This window comes from Phymastichus coffea, unplaced genomic scaffold (genome assembly GCF_024137745.1).
Source record: "Phymastichus coffea isolate CEN01 unplaced genomic scaffold, Cenicafe_Pcof_1.1 PCOF00167, whole genome shotgun sequence".
Taxonomy (NCBI): domain Eukaryota; kingdom Metazoa; phylum Arthropoda; class Insecta; order Hymenoptera; family Eulophidae; genus Phymastichus; species Phymastichus coffea.
In genome coordinates this window covers 33,258-54,711 of record NW_026706978.1, presented here as the reverse complement: position 1 = coordinate 54,711, position 21,454 = coordinate 33,258, and the positions used below count along the sequence as shown (strand labels likewise).

At 43.0% G+C, this 21,454-nt stretch overlaps 1 protein-coding gene across 1 annotated transcript in view; it reads right to left on the bottom strand.

Moving 5' to 3' along the window:
* The window catches only part of LOC131673090 (nitric oxide synthase, salivary gland-like), a 328,713-nt gene extending 310,075 nt beyond the window's left edge, over positions 1-18,638 (bottom strand). The window contains exons 1-2 of the mRNA XM_058950800.1: positions 18,532-18,638; positions 12,060-12,203 (exon numbers count right to left, since the gene is read on the bottom strand). Coding sequence (XP_058806783.1) covers positions 12,060-12,203; positions 18,532-18,638 — 251 coding nt within the window. The remainder of the gene's footprint in view (positions 1-12,059; positions 12,204-18,531) is intronic.
* Positions 18,639-21,454: the final 2,816 nt, after the last annotated feature.

The following is a 21,454-nucleotide window of genomic DNA, read 5'->3' as shown; positions in this document are numbered from 1 at the left end:
TTATTCTAATAAGCTCTTTAATCATATATACACTATAAGAAACAATTAAGAAAGAAAAAAAGTTAGTGATTAATTAAATGGCTGTATATTCGTTAAAAATGGTCGTATGAAAAATGCATAAAGAGCAGATTGAAGCTTGAAATTTCTAGTTGTTAAATTTTAGAGTAAAAATTTCTAATCTTCGTTCTTTGCATTATCCTAACGAATATTGTGAAAAAAATCATTTTGCTATCAGTTATATGTACTGGATGGCATTGTTCATTCAGCAATGTTTTGGAAAGTTATAAAGTTCGATACAATAATTTGCTTTAAAGATATCAGAGTTTGAATGAAAAAGGATCACCATTATCTCATAACAAAATAATTACACAGAAAATTGGTAGTTTTGGTCAGAAACGTTGTAACACTGTGATTAATGAAACGTGTAAGGGAAAGAATCGTATTCGATTCTTCCCACTAGACATACTCTAGGCCATCATTCGCTCCACTGCAAATGTGACGATGAGCTTCGTCACGAAGTTGACGTATTGGGTGTTAGCTCGAGAGGACGGAAATGACGGGCGCACACAGAAATGACTCTCAGTCACCTTAGATTACATTTATTCCATTAACTTATACAAAAGTACAGACAACGCGAATTTCTCTGTTGCTGTTCTCTGTAGCCGTGTGCCTTTGCTCGTACGGAAGAACGCACGAGGCATGGTACAACAGCTTTGAGAGGAGACGAAGGATGGATCTAGCCATAATCGCCGTGCTTGCGGATGATCGCGAGCACTTTGCCGTCGCATTACACGCTCACGAAAGAAAGGAGAGAGAGAGAGAGAGGCACGACTTAATCTGAAGAAAGCTACTGACTGCACTGATGCTACAGTTGCTTCCAAGTCAATATCAGGCAGGCTCGACGTCTCCCTGCCCAGGACGATAATCTTTCCTCGCCAATCTATGCCTAGCATCGTTCTGATTCCTGGATCTTGCTGCTCTATAATCGTCTATTCTGTAAATCGATGGCTCTACTCTCTAGCGCGCGCGCTCTCGGCCGTCACGGTCGATACTCTCTGATCAACTGTCGTGCTTGAACTCTACTCTCTCTTACCGGCGCATGCGTGCCGGCTCGAGCAACGTCGGTGGATTCTCTCTCGCAAACGGAACGCCTCGCTCACGCTCGTACTTTCATTTTACGCCACGGATCTTCATTCTCTCTTCTCAACGCTGCCACTCTCACTTCAAATTGGCTTACACTAATGATGTCAGTCACAGGCATTGGTCTTGAAATAAAGAGTTGCGGGAATCGGTAATCATTCTTGGCTTTATCACGATCGCCATGGTCAGAGCGAAGGAGCGAGTCTCGGAAGAGAGCGCGAGCCAGACAGAGCCGGCCATCTCAGCCACAGCCCCGTCACAACTTCAATAAATTCTGTATAATGACCAGCCAATCATTTTTTGATAAATAATATTTTCCATGCTTTACGTGAATTTGAGAAACAAGAAAAATAATGTTTTTGGTAGGAAAAACTGGCGTTAAATTAATAGTATCTCGAAAAAAAAATGTTGAGTATAACTATTACATTTCAATATACCCATGAAAATCTCCTATAGTTTAAATTAAATCTATCGAGCCGTTTCTTTGTTTTATTTGATTTGATTTTTGAAAAAATTGAAGGATCACTTTTTCTTGCTCTTAAATGTCTACAACCTTTAAAAAAATGTGTGACAGGGCTATAGCGATGTTCGCTGGCCCTGTGTGCGACACTCTCCTCGCGTGAACGCAGCGACCAAGTGGACGCTATATAGCGACTACATACTTGTGTCATTGCAGGATCTGGAGAGAGGAGCGCGACGATTGGCGAGGTGTCGCCGTGAGTGCGAGTGAGAGCGAGAAGAGCGAGAGAGAGGGAGAGCGTTTTGACTGATTTTTGACGGCGAGAGAAGTGGGAGCGTAGCGGCGCGAGGCTTAGAAATTAAGAGAGAAGAAGGGCAGTTAGGCGCGAGCTCTCGAGTAATTAGGGCAGCCTAAGTAGAGATTGGACGAGACGACATTTCGGCCAGAGAGGATTTGCTGCCAGGAGTGCGACTGCCACTTGCAAGGAGAACCAGGAGTTCAAAGCCGAGCCCGGACAAGCAGCGACCATTCGCCGTCCACGGGGCAAAGGCCGTGTTGCGGCCCTTCCTGCAGCAACCTCGGTCGTCGCCAGGGCGCCGTTTCCAGCGGGCCTACGCTTTCGCCGGCGTCGCATCTCTGTCGACGGACCGTCGGCATCCGGTGGGTCCAAAGTCTGTTTATCTCTCTCGCGCTAGCTCTCGCTCGATTACGGACATTAGCGTATTTCGATTTTATCGCGCACGTTGAGCGATCTCGCTCGCGTGATCCCGCGAACTGTGGTCGCGGAAAGGCTGAGCGAAGGCACTCGCCGCGGCGAAGTTAATCTTGTAGCGATATTTGTGAAAAGGCGTCAATAAATGAGATCGCCATATGTAATATCATTGAATTAAAGTGTCCGATTCTTTGTATCAACCTTCCCCAACCAGCGCGAACTTCGGCCTGTGAAAGTCAGCACCGGCTTTCTTTACCGAGAAAGAACCCAGAAAAAATTAGCAGAGACCAGCCCAAGGCGCACGGAGGCTGACCACTCTTGCATAGCATCCCTTGTTTAATCTCGGCGGGTTTTCGTTGTTCGCATCGCTTTGTTCTGGTTGAAAAGAGGTGATCGCGATAATTCCTTTTGTGATAAGTTTTGAACAGTGCGGTGTCTCGGCCGATCAGCGCTTTTCGGCGAATTCGCGGAGTAGCGAGCGAGAGCCGTGGAAATAAGTTGGAAAAGGGAAAATTTTAGTTGCATGGGACATTTTGAGTTTTCGTCATTATTGAGTCGTCAACGCATTTGGCTCGAGTTACGCGGAAGCCCGGAGCTAGTGAAACGGGCTGAGGCGAGTATCGCGGTGTTGTGATTAAGCGATTACGCTGTAAATTTGTGTGCTGTTATTACGCAGATTGCGATTGCTCGAGCCGGGTGTTTTGGCTAGTCAAATTTGTTTGAATGTGTGTTTGTAAATTTGAAAGTTGCGAGAATCGCAACGATCATTTTCGGCTGTTTGGATTGTTGCTGAGCGTGAGCTCAAGGTTAGACGTGTTTATAGGCTGAGTAAGGTCTTTGTGTTGCGTACTCGCACCATGGGCATGCTGGCTTGTGTACGTTGAGCTGTTCTCGAAAACAAAGAGGACAAACGCGCTTAGGCCTAGTGAAGGTGAAATAGGCCAAGGAAAGCTTGGGTCTGTTTTGGTGCCTGATTGTTTACCGCGCGGGGTCGCGTGAAATACGATGCCGGTGACGAGATCGCCCAAGCATCGGAGAGCTGCGGAATCGCGGCCGCGGCCAGAAGCGTTTAGAAGGCAGGTTATGAGAATTCCTGTAGTAAAGTCAATATGGGAGCACATTCAGGCAATGCAAATTTAGGAATTGCTGATATGGATGACGTCGAGCGGATTAGTTACGGACGGTACGACCGCGATCGTGCAAGACAGGGCATTTCGCGCATTTCTATATAGCGTGCGTCATGAACCGACACCGCCTGTGAGTGCCGATGATTTTCTATCAGGTGAAATACCGACGATCGTTGATGCGAGAAGCGCATCATCGGCGCGGGTCGGATCACTGCTGGAAACTTTAGAGGCGGAGGTGAACGCAGCGGTAATCGCTCGACGAGAGCGGAGTGACGTCATGTGGGAGACACGTGCGTTGCCATCAGAGACGCGAGTTCGCGCCACAGATGGTGCGATTGCACGTGAGGAGGTCCGCGGAAAGAAACAAAGAGCGGGCTTGCATCGTTCGGTGCCGACGGACTTCGCACCAGCTCTGGGTACTGCGAACACGCAAACAGAGATTGTGCGAGCGCGCGCGGAGCGGCGACCGGAGAGTTTCTATGGTCGGGAGCCATCGATGTGGCAGCGCGCAATAAGAACGTTTTGGCCGGCATGGTTGATTTCGGCAGCATCTAGGGTAAATAATGCCGAGAGCCGGGGCGAACGCGAGGCCATATCGCAGGTAGCAACGCGTGGCCCGGGAAGTACGAGCACGCCGGTGCGTGATGGCGCGCAGCTGGGGGCGAGGTGCCGACCTGGTGAGATGAATCACGCGTGAATGATACCGCAGGTGCGCGGTTAGGCAAGCGTGAGGCCGGGAGAGAGCCTGATGAAGCAGAGGACACGGACTACGATTCGGCGCTCGATGACAACGAAACGTGGATAGGGAGCGCGTCAGAGGAAGAGCGCGCGAGCAAACCGAGGGGCTGATTTCTTAATGGGCAACAAGCAGACGCGGTCACGGCGGTAAGAAGTTGGTCTTTAGTATTCTCGAAGAAGGGCGGACTGTCAGCGGAGCAATTTTTGAGGCGATTGCATGAAATGCAATCATTTTACAGATTCAAGGACGCGGAGATATTGTCGGCGTTAATGTTGTCGTTTGCTAGCGCGGAAATGGCTTTATGGTGGGAAACGAATCGCCCGAGCTGGGATACATTGCAGGATTTTAAAGATGAATTGCAGCGCCAGTTTTGTCCGCGGTGATCGCGCGAAGATGTTTACGACGCGCTACGCCGCCGAACTCAAGGCGAAGATGAGCCATTAGGTGAATTTCTCACGGCCTTCCTGTATATTGCGAGTAGGTTAGAACCGAAGCTTTCGGAACGTAGACAGCTTGAGTTGATTAAAAATAACTTATACCCGAAACTTCGCAATTATATCAGGGCGAAAAAGGTTCAAACACTCAGAGACCTTCGCGTTTACGGGGAGAGATTTGAACGCAGACGGGACATCGAGAATCGCTATCGCCCGCCGCCAGCGCCGCAGGAGTCGTTGATGTCGAAAGTCGCTTACCGCGGAGATTCGTCAAGAAGAACCGCGAAGACTAGCAGCGGTGCGAACTTTGCGATGGGCGAACGGGTTTATGCGGTCGGGAATGAGAATGGTAAGGACCGCCAAGGAAAGAAAAATAAGTCGGCAACAAAACCCGTAGGCAGTAGCCACAATCCGGATAGTGAAGGTGTTGCTCAACGTAAAGAAATGGATTCGTCAAAAGAGTTGCCGAGAGATGTAGTGGCCGTGTTATCCCAGCTAGCTTATTCGCAGAGAGTCCCGCCCAGGGGAAATGCGAGCCCTGCTGCGAGGAACGCTGCAGGGCGCGTGACCTTTCGGGGCGTATGCCACAAATGCGGGGGGCTGGGACATCGGAAGGTCGAGTGCCCAAGCCCAGAGAATTTGAAGTCGACGCGAACAAGTTCGGAGCCGTTGAGGGCTGGAGGCACGAGTGGCAGAGGGATTCCTGACCGAAGTGCGAGTCGCAATCGGGGAAAGAACCCAGTGCGCTGCTACAAATGCCAACAGCTAGGACATTACGCGAACCGGTGTTCACAAGGAAGTAGAGCGGGGCTAATGTGCCAAGGCTGCGGTAAAGAAAATAAGACGTTGGAAACATCTCCGCAATGTCAGGTGTGGCTCAAAGCTCTGGAAAACTTAAAAGCGGGACCCAGTTGCCCAACGGATTCCGCGTAGTTGTGCGTAATAGGGCACCCAACGGGGCAAAAGTCGCGTTCATGAGGCTGTTTTATAGCAAGTTCGCAGAGTTTCAACAGCAGGTTGAGGGAAATGAAGCTAGATTGAGCGCGAATAACGCGAAAACAGAGGCCTCTATGCAACGCGAGGGCGCGAAAGAGAGAATCAAGGAGAGTTCGAGGAAAGAGTTCGACTGGAGCGAATTCAACAAACGATGGACAAGAATGCGTGAAGCAGGGCCCGAGCGCGAGCGAGGAAAGCGAGCGTTGGAGTCGAGAGAAATGCTGGATGCACGTGAATCAGAGCGAAATCGAGGAGATGGCCAAGGGAGTCCGATGCTCGGGCGTGGGTCGAGAGATAAATCGACGAGAACGCCCAGGGTGGCTCAGCCGGGCATGAACTCGAAGGAAACTTCAGAGAGCGTGCTGTCTTCGAGAAGTCCAGAGGGGAAAGCGGCGCGTGCGCGGCCGGTTCCGGAACAAACTCGGACTGAGAGATCGCCTCAGCAGGCTGGAAACTCAAAAACTGACGACCTTGACGGTGTAGACGAGACGTCGTCGCGATCTGTCACCTCGTTCAGGGAGTTTATGGTGCTGAGCGGAGAGGTAGCAGTTAGGGCGACACCGATCGCATCGTGTTTGGAAGCGTCGGATGGCGCAGGATGCGAGTCGACACGCAAAGATTTGACGGATAGTCGGGGGAACGAGAAGCGAGGCGAGTCATCGAGAACAGGTGTAGGTTTCTCGCGCCTCTGCGTTCGTATTTGCGTGGGCGAACCAAAAGTGGACGCGGTGGAAAATCGCGAGTTGCTGGTAGTCCATATCGCGGGGAAGCCATACAGTGCGCTGTACGATTCAGGAGCGATGATGACTATCGTGGGCCCGCGTGTACGCGGCGACTTTGTAGACAAGATTGAGCCGTGCGACTTCGCGTTGTTCGGGTTTTCGGGAGCGAAAACCGGGATCGTGGGAAAACTTCCACTCAGGGTCGAGTTCGACGGAGTGTCACGAATAATCGAAGCGCGAGTCGTGGATGTGCCAGTGCAATACGACATGATAATCGGGATGGACTTCATTCAGGAGTTCGGCATTGGCACGGATCATGCGAATGGGAAATGGCATATAGAGGATGGCCCTTGGCACTGGTTCGCGGAGCTGAAGCGTGAAAGAGTGGAGTTCCCGAGTGAGCCTGGACTCGCGCGTGTTCGCGTTAGAGCCGAGGTTGCGGGGCTCTCCGAGTTGCGATCTTCGCAGCGCGAATTAGTGGAACGTCTGGTGCGGCGGGTGGTACCCGAGAAGTCACCTCCGCGTACGCATTTAATTAAGCATGAGATCGACGTGCAGGGCGCACGACCAGTAAAAACTCCCTTAAGGCGATATTTGCCACAGGTGATAGAGTTCATGCAAAGCGAGACAAGGAAATGGCTGGAATCGGGGCTAATCAGAAAATCGACAAGCGATTGGAGTAGCGCGCCGGTTATAGTCAGAAAACAAGATGGCACAAATCAAATGTGTATAGATTTAAGGTCAGTGAATAAGGCGACGAAAACAGATGCATATCCGATGCCGAGCATTGACTCAGTTCTCGATCGACTGCGTGGGGCGCGTTATATTTCTAAAATCGACTTGAAGAATGCGTACTTGCAAGTTACGCTAAGCGAGGAGAGCAAGAGATATACGGCATTCGCAGTCCCGGGATTAGGGTTATTCGAATGTAATTACATGATCTTCGGATTAGTAAATGCTCCGGCGACGTTCATGCGGCTGATGGATACGCTTTTCGGACCGGAATTTGAACCATATGTTTTAAAATATTTAGACGACGTACTCGTAGTAACCGGAACTTTTGATGAGCATTTGACTTGGCTTGAGCGAGCTCTGCAGAAGCTGGTAGATGCGGGACTCGAAGTAAACGTGATGAAGTGTGAATTCGGGTGCTCCGAGGTGACGTTCTTGGGATACCGATTGGATAGTCAAGGATTGCGACCTGATCCGGACCGGATTAAGTCGGTGATTGACTTCCCGCAGCCCCGAAACGTTAAGCAGTTGCGACGTTTTCTTGGTATGTACGGATGGTATGCGCGATTTATTGAGCATGAGAGCGAGATGAAAGTACCGCTCACGAAGCTTACGCGCAAGAGCGAACGTTGGCACTGGGAGCAGGAGCAAGCTTTCTTTATTCATTGCGACGCATCGTTGTATGCGTTAGGTGCGTGTCTGATTCAGAAGGATGAGGATGGGTTTGAACACCCTATATGCTACGCGAGTAGAATGTTGAATGTGCACGAGCGTAATTATACTGTGTCGGAGTTGGAATGCGCGGCTGTGATAATGGGGATTAAAAAGTTCCGCCCTTATATTGAGGGAGTGCATTTCGTGGTAGTCACGGATCATACGGCACTTACTTGGCTACGCAATAAGAAGGAACCTACGGGTCTGTTGGCGCGGTGGGTTCTAGAACTCCAACAGTACGATTTTAAAATCGTGTACAGGAAAGGTCGCCTGCATCATACGCCGGACGCGTTATCGCGCGCGTATGAGGACGGCGAGGAAGTAGCAGCTGTCGTGACGATCAAGGACCCTGAATACTTGCAGCGCATGAAGGACGTACTTGCGAAACCGGATAAATTTCGGAATTGGAGAGTGGAGGACGGAATGCTGTATAGATTCTCGTCTGATAGGTTACTTGATCCGGTTACAAACCGTGAGCAGTGTTGGCGCTTGGTGGTACCGTTAGAACACCGAGCTCGAGTGATGCGAGACGCACACTGCGAGCCCTCGGCAGGACATTTCGGAAGGGATAAGACATACGATAGAGTCGCGAGGGAGTATTCATGGCCCGGAATGTATTATGACATCACGGAATTCGTGCAATCGTGCGAGAAATGCCAACGGTATAAAATAGAACAACAATTTCCGATGGGCCTCATGAGCAGGCGCGTAGTTGAGCAACCGTGGTTGGTGATAGCGGCAGACGTGATTGAACTCCCGAGGAGTAAGAATAGGTTTAGATACTTAGTCGTGTTTCAGGACTTGTTCACGAAATACGTGGAGTTTAAACCTCTTGTGTCAGCTACGGGGAAAGCTCTCGCGCAGGCTCTTGAAGAGCTTATTTTGTATCGATGGGAGATACCGGGGTATATTGTCACGGATAATGGTAAGAATTTCTGTGGGAATGAGTTTCGAGCGACGCTAGACGAGTACAAGATTGAGCACGTACTTTGTCCGCCGTACCATCAGCAGGCGAATTTCGCCGAGCGAGCGATTAAGACGCTGAAGCTAATGGTGGCGATGTTCGTCGATCAGGATCACAGGAATTGGGATAAGTATCTGCATGAATTCAGGCAGGCGTTGAATACGACGATACAGGCGAGCACAAAAGTCTCGCCGGCGTTCTTGAATTTTGGCCGCGAACCGCAGCAGGCTAAAAGCCTGCGTCGTGAGGTAGAAACGCGAACGCCGATCATCCGCTCGTCGATCGAGGATTGGAGCGAGCGTATGGCGAGACTTGATGCGTTACGCGATCTTAAGATTAAACATATTGAAGAAGCACAAAACCGTCAGAAGAAACATTATGATAGAAAACGTCGAGACGTAGAGTTTTTGGTCGGCGATCTAGTCTTGAGACGAGCACACACTCTGTCAAGCGCGAGTGCGGGGAAAAACGCAAAACTGGATCCGCGATATACCGGTCCGTATAAGATTTTGCGAGTGGTTTCTCCGGGAATTTATATGCTGACCACGAATAACAACAAGCAGATACCAATGGCTCATGTATCTGAGCTTAAAAGATACGTGCTTCCTCGAGGTACGAGGAAAGGTAACAGCCGAGAGTGATTTTTTTTTTGCGTGATGTTTGTGTGAGTGTGATGTTTGTATTGTTTATTTTATTTCTTTTATTTTACGGACGAGTTAAGAGGTGACCAGAATCCAACGCCAGGCATGTGAGCTCGCTGCCAGGGCGATTGGCAAGGGCGCAGCCCCAGATAAAGCATGAGAAGGCTGAGGTACCAAATCTGTTCACTTTAGAAGGGTTTTATGTTGCATTATTTTATTTTATTTTCTATTTTGTCTGGGTATGGTATGTTTATTTCTGTTTGTTTATTTATTTTATTTTTATTGATTATGAAGGTTTTGGCGAGCTGAATTATTGAAGTTTTTATGATTTTGATTTTGTAATATAGTTTTAAGTCGTTTTCTCGCTGGTCCTGTGTTCGAGCGAGGAGGGTTGCGTTGGGTAACCCACGGGTGCCTGCGGCTTCCGCGGCTTAGCGGGGGGCTGTGACAGGGCTATAGCGATGTTCGCTGGCCCTGTGTGCGGCACTCTCCTCGCGTGAACGCAGCGACCAAGTGGACGCTATATAGCGACTACATACTTGTGTCGTTGCAGGATCTGGAGAGAGGAGCGCGACGATCGGTGAGGTGGCGCCGTGAGTGCGAGTGAGAGCGAGAAGAGCGAGAGAGAGAGAGAGCGATTTTGACTGATTTTTGACGGCGAGAGAAGTGGGAGCGTAGCGGCGCGAGGCTTAGAAATTAAGAGAGAAGAAGGGCAGTTAGGCGCGAGCTCTCGAGTAATTAGGGCAACCTAAGTAGAGATTGGACGAGACGACATTTCGGCCAGAGAGGATTTGCTGCCAGGAGTGCGACTGCCACTTGCCAGGAGAACCAGGAGTTCAAAGCCGAGCCCGGACAAGCAGCGACCATTCGCCGTCCACGGGGCAAAGGCCGTGTTGTGGCCCTTCCTGCAGCAACCTCGGTCGTCGTCAGGGCGCCGTTTCCAGCGGGCTTACTCTTTCGCCGGCGTCGCATCTCTGTCGACGGACCGTCGGCATCCGGTGGGTCCAAAGCCTGTTTATCTCTATCGCGCCAGCTCTCGCTCGATTACGGACATTAGCGTATTTCGATTTTATCGCGCACGCTGAGCGATCTCGCTCGCGTGATCCCGCGAACTCTGGTCGCGGAAAGGCTGAGCGAGCGCGCTCGCCGCGGCGAAGTTAATCTTATAGCGATATTTGTGAAAAGGCGTCAATAAATGAGATCGCCATATGTAATATCATTGAATTAAAGTGTCCGATTCTTTGTATCAACCTTCCCCAACCAGCGCGAACTTCGGCCTGTGAAAGTCAGCGCCGGCTTTCTTTACTGAGAAAGAACCCAGAAAAAATTAGCAGAGACCAGCCCAAGGCGCACGGAGGCTGACCACTCTTGCAAATGAAAAAACTAATTGTTTTTCTTATTTTCTCAAACTTTTATTGCAAACAGAGTTTGATTTTGAGAAAAAAAATTTTGATTAATAATTTTTTGGATAACGTTATTAAATTCGAGAAATCAATTTGCCGGTGGCATTAGCTTTACCCAAAAAATACCATGTAGATGTTGCGCGGTCGGATTTCACACATCTATGCGCGTGTATCTGTGTATATTTGTATGTTGTTCTTTATGAGAAATGACACCCGGTGTCTTTCAATTCCACCAGATTTAACAAATCCAAACTCATTCTCCTAAAAGTACGCGGGTGTATATATCTATATCTATTTGTTTATCTGTTGTTACCTCTATTTTAAATGTGGTTACTTCTGTTTTCAATAACGACTTTCAGATAAATTTGCAGTAGGGCTTGTTTTAATAAGGCTAAATTCTGCGCAAACGACTGTTCATTATGTTCCAAATATGTTCAACAAGATTGAGGTCTAAAATCTTTAGTAGATATCGCATAAATGTGATATTGTGCCGTTAAAATAAGCATCTACTGATATTGGTCATGTGTGGATGTGCATAATCTTGCATTAAAAGAAATAAATCTAAATGTTGTTTTCGGGGTAAAACGATTGGTCTCAAAATTTGGTCAATATAATGCTAAGCCGTTAAATTTTCACGAAAGATTACTAAAGGCGTTCTCGAATTTCGTAGAATGCGACCCTGAAGCCACGACTGAACGGATGAAGTGTTGGCAAAAACATTCTTTTCTACGGTGCCAAACAACGGAACGTCTATCGCTATCATGAAAGTTGAAACTCGATTGGTCACTGAATAAAACATTTCCTCATTATCCCATGGCTCAATTTTGATAAGCATTAGCATAAGCTAAATGAGCTCGGTGATGTCTCACTGTCAGTTGTGGTACACAATTAGGGTGTCCTACATTAAGACAGTTTCATTAAGACGGTTGATCGTTTGAGAAAAAATATTTCGCACGTGATATCGTTATCATTATCGCTGATGCTGCTGCTGCTGTTGTCTCTGATTCGGGAAAATCAATGCTACAATATTTGCATTGACTTTTCGTTTACGTCTAACTTTATGAACATTTAAAAATCAATTCATACAGCATTATTTAATTTTATTTGATAGACTTGAAAAAAAATACATATCAGCACCCGATGGATAAACTCTAATAATGATATAATAAATTTACAGATTATTTCAATGTTGACATAAATAATATCTTTTTACATTTTCGTATACAGCTGATATCAAAATGAACTATTTTTTGTAATTATATTAAAGATACATACTGCATGTTACTTAACGGTCCGAATGTTCCTTCGATTTGAGAATCAGGTAAAGATTCTCTCAGGGAATCCAATCGATTCAATTTGTCAGGCTTTCTTGTTTCCGTCTGACTATTTAATTTAATAAAAGATTTAGAAGTACCAAGACTGAAATAAAAAATTAATTTTTTAATTTTTAAATAAAAACTGCATTTAAGTAAGTATCAAAATTCTGAAAAAATTTACATTTTTTTAATTTCGAAGAAGTAGAATTATTTGCATTTTATATAGGACTTGTATATTTAATTTAATAATATAGTACTATTAAAGATCATATATAATTATCATAAAAGTTTATCTTGATATGATAATACTTAAATATTTAAATACTTAAAATCTAAATAATTTATTCAGTATGAAGGGTTTTATACAGAAAAATATATACATATTGTGAACAACAACTTTGAGTCACTCACTCAGGTAAGGTCGTGCTATCTCTGGATCGTCAATATGGAAAGAGAGAGAGAGAGAGTAAGTGAGTCGAAATGCTTACTTAATTTGAAAAGCTACAATTAAATTAACTAAATAATTGAAAATTAATTACTTTAAAAGTTTACTCAATTTAAAAGCTAGAATGTAAATTCAAAATTATATAAACTGTGACGGTAAACGTCCTATTAGCGCTATCACCCCAACCATGCGGCTGCCTGCGAGGGCAGCACCTATTGATTGGGGAAAATGGAATAAGGGAATTCGGTACGAGACGGGACGGAACGAGCGCGAATAAATGAACCAGTCGAGGATTGGTTATCCGAACATTCAGCCGCTTAACAACAAGCCAGGGTTTTTCCGCCAAGAGTTTCCAAGGGAAGTAAGCAGTGAGCCGGCCGATTTTCCGAACAAGAGAAGTGACATCTCCGCGCTTGCGAGAACTGAGTGTGTGTGAGTGAGCGTGAGTGAGGAGTTTCGCCATCGAGGGCGAAAACCGAGAGCGGACTGTGTTTGCTTTTCTCACAATCGCGCGGAACTAGTTGCCAATATCTCGTAATCTGTAAGAATCGGCAGCGAGCATGTACTAACCCGGCGAACAAAGAGCTACGATCACTCTAACGCTGCATGTTATTGACGCGCGCGCACTTTGTAAACATAAACACGCAGGCCAAGTATACTGTAGAAAAAAAAAGGAAATAAACTAACTCGCATGTGATACTTATTATAATTTCGCTGTTATTATTCCTCGCTAGTAGTAAGTTGGTTGATTGACTCCCGTCCCCTCCTGCTCTCCGACTATTGAATTTGAACATTTCGATATCACCGTGTGCATCGCGACACGCTTGCACGCCGAACGAATAGTCGGATTGAAACGGAGCAATCACCCCGTTACAAAATAAGTGTTAGCTTTCTTAACTGTATCCAGTCACCACCTGCTTTGCATCAAATAATACAATATATGTTGGCAGCGAGAATAATTAGAGAAAGTAGCAAAGAGCGAACCTCGTTGTCGGTTGAGTGAAGTTCCGCCTCTTAACGAAATGTGATATTGACAAGGTTTTCAAACTTCGAGATCTACAGAAAGCGTTGTAGGCGATGGTAGTTTAAATTGATAAAGGGGATGTATCGAACGCTTTGTGATAGAACTCTAGATTGGAGCCAGGTGCATCAAATGAGGAAAGGAAAAATGATGTTTATATAAATGTCGGTAGCAGCAATGCACAGCGTCAGATGAGATTTAAATAGCTAGAATTTTTTTATTTGTCTTAAGGTAAAATACAAACGATTACACAGAACATATATATATTTCAACTCAACATAATTTTCTTTGTTTTTAAGTGGTTTGGTTAACTAGGTAACGCTCTACTCACGTATTGTTCCAACCGTTGGAAACTCACTCTCTCTCTTTCTCTCTCGTTCTCCCTCCCTCTGGATCATGAGCGCATATTCCGCAGATGCCGTCGACACGAGTTTCCATTTTTCAATCATGTGCTCTAATACCAGTAGTGAAACTAATGTCATGGTTGTGAAATTTACAATATTCAAGGTCAGATAGAGAAGGCTCACTGCTATGCGTGTGTGTATTTATGCTGGCCTGTGATATTCGTCGATGGTAACGCGATATTTTTGAGCCATTTCTTTGTTTTTTAAAAAATTACTTTATGTGACGGCCGACAATAAGTCGTGTGCACTGATTCAAAAGAACCGACGTATTTAATTTTATTTATCCTACATTCATTCTATTTTAAGCTATCTCACACGCACGATCATTGCAAACTGCACGTCCGAAAGTTTCTCAATAGCCAGAGCATTCATGTATCCTTCTTCGTGGGTAAGTATTTTGTAAATAGAGTCATAGACAGAATTTGAAATTCAAATAAGCTATTCTTCTCTTACAATTGCAAATGAGGTAGCAAATATCATATCTACTAGTGTATTCAAGTCTTTTAGATCATTAATTCACACACACACGCCCGTGTGCGCATACACAACAACATATGTCATAAGACTGTTCTATAACATATCCAACTCAATTTCGCTTCAGTTATCATCCTTCAAGGTTATTCTCTGAATCCAGTCTCATAGATACGAACTTATCCATGGAAGTACCGATCTTCTGAAGCCAAAGATGTAGAGTTTACTTAATAGTTTATGATGCTCTCAACCAATTCTCCTGATATTCAGACATTTTTCATTTGAGCTACAACCGTAGTAACAGTAACATAGAAGCAGCGATAGCGTATGCATATCCATGCTCATGAATTCAATCGAGATTCGACCGTTGCTAATGGAGACGATTAGCAACAAATCGTACAGTGTCTCTTTTCGATACGGGGGAACAAGTGACACTGTTGGATTGTTGTATCACACGAGAGTTCGGATCTAGAATCCAGGGCTGGTCACCGAAAGTGCAATGGTTCTTGGATACTCCAGAGAGCTGTTGCGACTGTCGATAAAAATCGACACAGTGGTGGGTAAGATTCAGACATGCGTTTGCGACCAAGCCGTACAGAACGATAAATTGCTCGGCTAGGATTCCGATCGAGCATTTGAAATCAATATGAATGTCACAAACGACGGATGCGAGTCGCAGAATGAAGTCATTGGAATGCGTTTGTTAAAAAAACGCAACAGATTTATTATCCTTGTTGGAACGGACTATTGAGTTGCAAAGAGGTAGCAGGACTGTCAATGGAGCATCTATAACGGAATTGGATCGAAGCGTTAGTGGAGTGCATAGTACTGAAGGAATCCCCAGCTCAGATGCATATGATTGAACACGTAATTGACGTTGAGGATGGAAGACTGTTTAAAACCATTAAACGCCACTACTCATCTCAGATAATAAAGTTTATCCATAAGGAGATTGCGAACTAGCACGCAAGAGTACTGTTTCTGCCATTGTGGAGAGAGTGTTGTAACTAACCGGTGTATACCTTTCTAAGTCTACTGTGACGCACGACACGATGGGTTTGGCGCAATTGGATGACGAGGCAATCATTTCCCGGTATACTAGCAATATTTCTATTTAATAAATTTTGTTAGCTATTCCTTCAACGTTAAGTTAAATAATCTGTAAGTAATAGAGAAAATCTATGCCGTAAAATTATGACGTATGAGAAGTCTCCAACAATGCTACAAGGTGCCAACATTTATTATAACATATACATGTGTATACGAGTATATAAAATATTCTATCAATAACTGTAAGCATTATAGTTATAATGCTGTTATCTATATATATATGTACAGGATGTTCCAGACCACCCGTCCACCTCTTCTAGTTTTTCAAAAACGCATTTTCAGAAAATATGAAACATACAACATTTCAGTAAATCAGTCAAGGATTTCAGCGGCGATCTTTAATTTGACCTTGGAAATGATTTTCAAGGGCATCTCAAGGTTAACTTGGTTTTTTAAAATAGGAACCTCTACATTTAGGGACACATATTCCGAGAAAAAAAATCATTAATATTTGTAATTAAACACGTGAAGCCTTTCAGATAATTGCCAGCCATTGGTTTCATGAGTTAAATTATAAATGTTAATGAACTTGTGACAAGAGCAAGCGATGTGCTTGTTTTCGTCGGTATTTTTACCCAATTCTCCCTTTCTCGGCAAGGCACGGTGACCAGCGTTAGACGCATTTAAGAATGCACCTAATGCATGGTCTTTGTTTCAGCCGACGGAAAATGTCAAGCGAGGACGAGCCAGCCCGAAGCCATTAAGTTGACGACAAAGTATAGATGTTAGAAAGAGAGAGAGAGAGAGAGAGAGTTAGGGGCATACGTGCCCCACGCAGGATTAGGCAGGCGTGCGTCGCAAACCAATAAGCGCATTGGTCACGCGCCGCCTAATAAGTGGGTCAAGTGGGAAGAAAAAGAGCGAGCGAAGAAGCTGTCGATCGCGGAAGCGAACGAACGACACAGACGGTAGTGAGTCGATCAGCGAGACAGAAGGTTTCCAGTTGGTCAGAGGTACAGACGGTATTTAATCGAACAGAGTGTAGTTGAGAGCGCAAAAGATCAGCCGAAAGTACACGCCGCTAAGAAGCTGAAAAGAAGCCGAGAAGAAACTGAGGACTTTTCCAGCATTAGCTTGGGACGCTACCCGGAGGAGCCGGCAAGTGTTGCCCAGCGACGGCCAGCAACACCATCCGCAGGGCGCAGCCAAGCCTCCCGTTCCTGCATCGATAGTCAAGGCTCGTAATATTTCTTTCTCTCTCTCTCTCTTTAGCGGTATGGCACAGCGGGTAGTCGTAAGAGTCAGGTAGGTAGCAAAGCGTGCACACGCCGGTTACCTGCCTTAATTACGGTCGGCGTTATAAATTTGTTCAGGTAAAGTACCGTCAAGGCGATCCCTCGTCAGGCGATTTTCTCTTTTACGATAAGTAGGCTAAGTCGGTTCGTCGTCATAGCGGTCACCTGACGGGCAACACGTACTGTATGTCAGTTAGATTATTAAGCGCGATAAATTAGTTAATTTATTCTTTGTTCCTTTATTGTAATAGGTGTTAAGAACACCGTTGTGTTCTGTAGTGTTAAGACGTGTTTGCAACACCGATGTGTTCATTAGGTTAAGAGCTTGTAAAAGCTGCTTATAAGTATAATTATACGGTTTGTTCTTTTGCGGTATTTGAAGTTTAAGTGTAATTTCACTATACATAACTATACATAGTAATTTAATTCGATTTTGATTAGAATTAGAGATGATTGTGATTTGTATGTAATTCTTAATTACTTTCATTTCTTTACCTTTCCCCCCCTTCCTGGCTTTGATTGCTATAAGCGAGTGCGCCTCACTTGCCCACTTTTTAAATTGATAACGAACGAGCTTTTGTTACAAATTTTTATTTGAAAACTATGAAATTTAAATATCCATTCGAATGACGTGGCTTGAAGTCGATACCTTAATGAAGAAAAAAAAATCCATTAATTTACGTTTGCATTACTTTTCATTCCTTGGTTCAGTGGTATTAGTCACGGAAATTAACGAAGTGAATTTCAATTGTGTAGTATCTGAAACGGCATAAAACTACTAAAGATAAAAACTATAATACTACTAAGCATTTCTTATCATTATTTTCTACAATAATAGAAGCATACTTGTTTTCTAAAAATTTTGGTACAGGTATATAAGACCTTCCACTTCGCATTGGATTCAACTTATTTATATTAATTTAAAGATTAATAACAGAATGCAAAGACCATTCTGACTGGTTATTTTCAAATGCCTCCACCTCGTTTAATAATGGACTTTTAATATTATATTATCACTAAGCCATTTCTTGAGAGGATTTGAGCGATATACTTTGATGTTTTGTGCAATAAAATGTTTTGTGGCAAAAGACTTTTTCATTTCATCTCGTTTACTTGAATATTTCCAAAATTTGCATGATAGTACAGCATTAAATTTACAAGCATTTTTCACTCATAAAATACTTTTGACATGTCTTGCAAACAAATCGCAAGCATCTTTTAAGAATGATTTAATATCACTATGTGAAATATTGGCTATAATACTAGTTTTCAAATGGTTTTCGAATGCGCTTTCCAAGTTCACTGTTGTATACGATTTTTTATACTATCACCCAAACTTTTTCCATGAACTCTACAATTTTCTAGTTTTATGAATACGTTTAAGTTTACCAATGGCCACTGAGCAATGATTGTTTTTGTGGCACTCTAAGTGATGATGAATGTCTCAAAACTTTTTTCAAAGTTTGCAAAAAAAAATACATTTTTTCTTCCATCGTTCTATAATTATTTCATCAAGTAGGTTTTTAAAAATAACAAGATTTATAGCTTTTTCAATCAGATGAAAGTGTTCTAAACAGTTTTATAGAATTTCCATTTTTGTTTTTAGCATAGATATTGACTGTTGCAGGTATCAATCACGAATAAATTGACATCGACATAAACTATATATACCTGTTTATTAATCTTCTTCGCCACATGTACTACACGTATCTGAAATTTCTATCTCTGAGGAGTATAGTGAATACATCACTTCTTCAGTTTCTTTATTTTGAATATAATCATGATATGCCCTATTGATTAATTCATCATCATCGCTAAGCATTTCTATATCAGATTGAGCTTCTTCTTCCATCTTCATAAGCAACTCTGCTAATGGTCATTCGGTTGGAATGCAAAATTTATTAATTAAACATATTTTCGATAACATATTTTGAGCTTTGAAATTTATTGATAGATAATAAGAGAATGATCACATTATTAAAAGAAATTTCATTTATATGCATATTTTAAAAGGGACGGGGTATAAGTTTAAGTTTGTATGCAAGTGCTTTTTTTAATTCAAATATAATAATACTCGAATTGAAGCACCATGTCCGACTATACGTAATTATTACAGAGTATTCTTAGCAATTTTTCTTAGGAATGTTATGGCTCTTAAAAACTGGTTGAGAAACAGATATTGTCGACAATTAAATCAGTTTTGCAACCTCTCTGATAGTGATTCTTCAACGTTAGAGTCAAATAGCGGATATGTACCGAGATGTGATCAGCAAATTATAAACTTTTGATTTAGACATTGAGAAAGATGGAGTGGAGGTGGGGAATTGGTACACTTTCAATTAAACTGAGGAGTTTAACCCTATATATGCGATAGCATCAAGGTATAGATTTATTCGCTCGTCTACGTTTACAGTAGATACTTCATATAGATTGAATACATTTTTTAACCTATTAACGACCAAAACCGTCAATTTTACATCATGTTTTTGATGTAAAATTTCATGCATGTAATCGAGTCATTAATGGGTCTGATACATGATTTCTTATGTATTTTTATCTGCAGAATCCGTATATGTGGTAAAAATTGAAAAATTTTGCCTTTAAAAAAAAAGATGCCCGTTTTTTTGTAAAAAATAGCAAAAAATCTGTCATTCTAAATGTTTACGATTTTTTTTCAGACATAAAACGCGACGATATATGAAGTTGTGTTCAACCATCGGTACACAAAATTGCTGAAGATTAATTGGTAATTTTTATAAGTTCGTTTTTTTTTACAAAAGTGCAGTTACAGGGCCAAAACCACATAAACGTCACTGTAAATAGTTACCATTTTTTTTCTGGAAAACTATCGACTTTAGTAAACATTTTTAAAAAATTAAAATGTCTTAGAATTAATGAAAGAATACTTGAAAATTTTTCCAAAGTGATTTGAGAAAAATTTTTTAAATTTCGATTTTTCTGATTTTTGAAAAAACAAATTTTTTTCCAAAAATTCTGAAGAAATTTACTAGTATTCTTGGATCTATTCTAAGACATTTTTACTCCTTAGAATTTTTATAAAAATTAATGATTTTCGAAAAAAAACAGATTTTAGGCATTCACTTTTAGCACTAGTAAGAACTGAAAATTTACAAATTGCTTACATAATATCTATATATAATATGTATAAATAATCTTTCCACATAATTTTTACATAATCTTTTGAAATAAATTATTTTTAAACAATTAAATACTTTTTTAAGTATTGTAACAGGGTGATTGCTCCGTTTCAATCCGATTATTCGTTCGTCGTGCAAGCGTGTTAAGATGCACACGGTGATATCGAAATGTTCAAATTCAATAGTCGGAGAGCAGGACGGGACGGGAGTCAATCAACCAACTTACTACTAGCGAGGAATAATAACAGCGAAATTATAATAAGTATCACATGCGAGTTAGTTTATTTCCTTTTTTTTTCTACAGTATACTTGGCCTGCGTGTTTATGTTTACAAAGTGCGCGCGCGTCAATAACATGCAGCGTTTGAGTAATCGCAGATCTTTGTTCGCCGGGTTAGTACATGCACGATGCCGATTCTTACAGATTACGAGATATTGGCAACTAGTTCCGCGTGAACGTGAGAAAAGTAAAGCAAAGTCGCGATATAAAGCTGGCCAGCTTACCTTCGTATCGGGCGCACTACTCGCAAGGGGAAAGGAGGCAAGTTCGTTAACGTTCGTTCTTCGTAAGCAAAGTCCGCTCTCGGTTTTCGCCCTCGATGGCGAAACTCCTCACTCACGCTCACTCACATACACTCAGTTCTCGCGAGCGCGGAGATGTCACTTCTCTTGTTCGGAAAATCGGCCGGCTCACTGCTTACTTCCCTTGGAAACTCTTGGCGGAAAAACCCTGGCATGTTGTTAAGCGGCTGAATGTTCGGATAACTAATCCTTGACTGGTTCATTTATATTCACGCGCGTTCCGTCCCGTCTCGTACCGAATTCCCTTATTGCACATTTTCCCCAACCAGTAGGTGCTGCCCTCGCAGGCAGCCGCATGATAGGGTTGATAGTGCTAATAAAACGTTTACCGTCACAGTATATCATTGTAAAATTGTTAGCTTTCGTAAAATTTGACTTACAGTTTCAGCTCTGCTATTTTAGAAATAAATTCTCATACTAAGTTTTTATGTGTAGAAATTAAGTTGAATCATTATTATCTATTATTTATTATATTTAAACTTTTAAATGTCACGAAAACGAACTAAACGGGCTGTTCCTTCCGATTTTGAACAAGACTCTTCAGAGGACAAAAATGTTTTGATACGAAATACAGATAATTCTGAATCTTCAGATGATTCTGATTCTGATACTTACTGTGACGTAAATTTACCGTCAATCACTTATAAAGAAGTTTCAAAAAATTATGAAGCAAATCAAGCTAAGCTTAAAAATAATCACGAATATATTTGGAAAGATGGTGAAAGGAAATATTCTAATGAAAATTCAGACAAAATTTTATTGTTCAAATATGTGATAGATGAAATACAAAACAGTTTATCAATCACATTACCGTAATGGATTCAAAATTAGTGTCTATATTATCTACAACTGCAGGAGTAACGTCATTTCAGCCATTGAAAAGATATAGTTCACTTCAAAAAGCAAGAATTGAGACACCAATTCCGTAA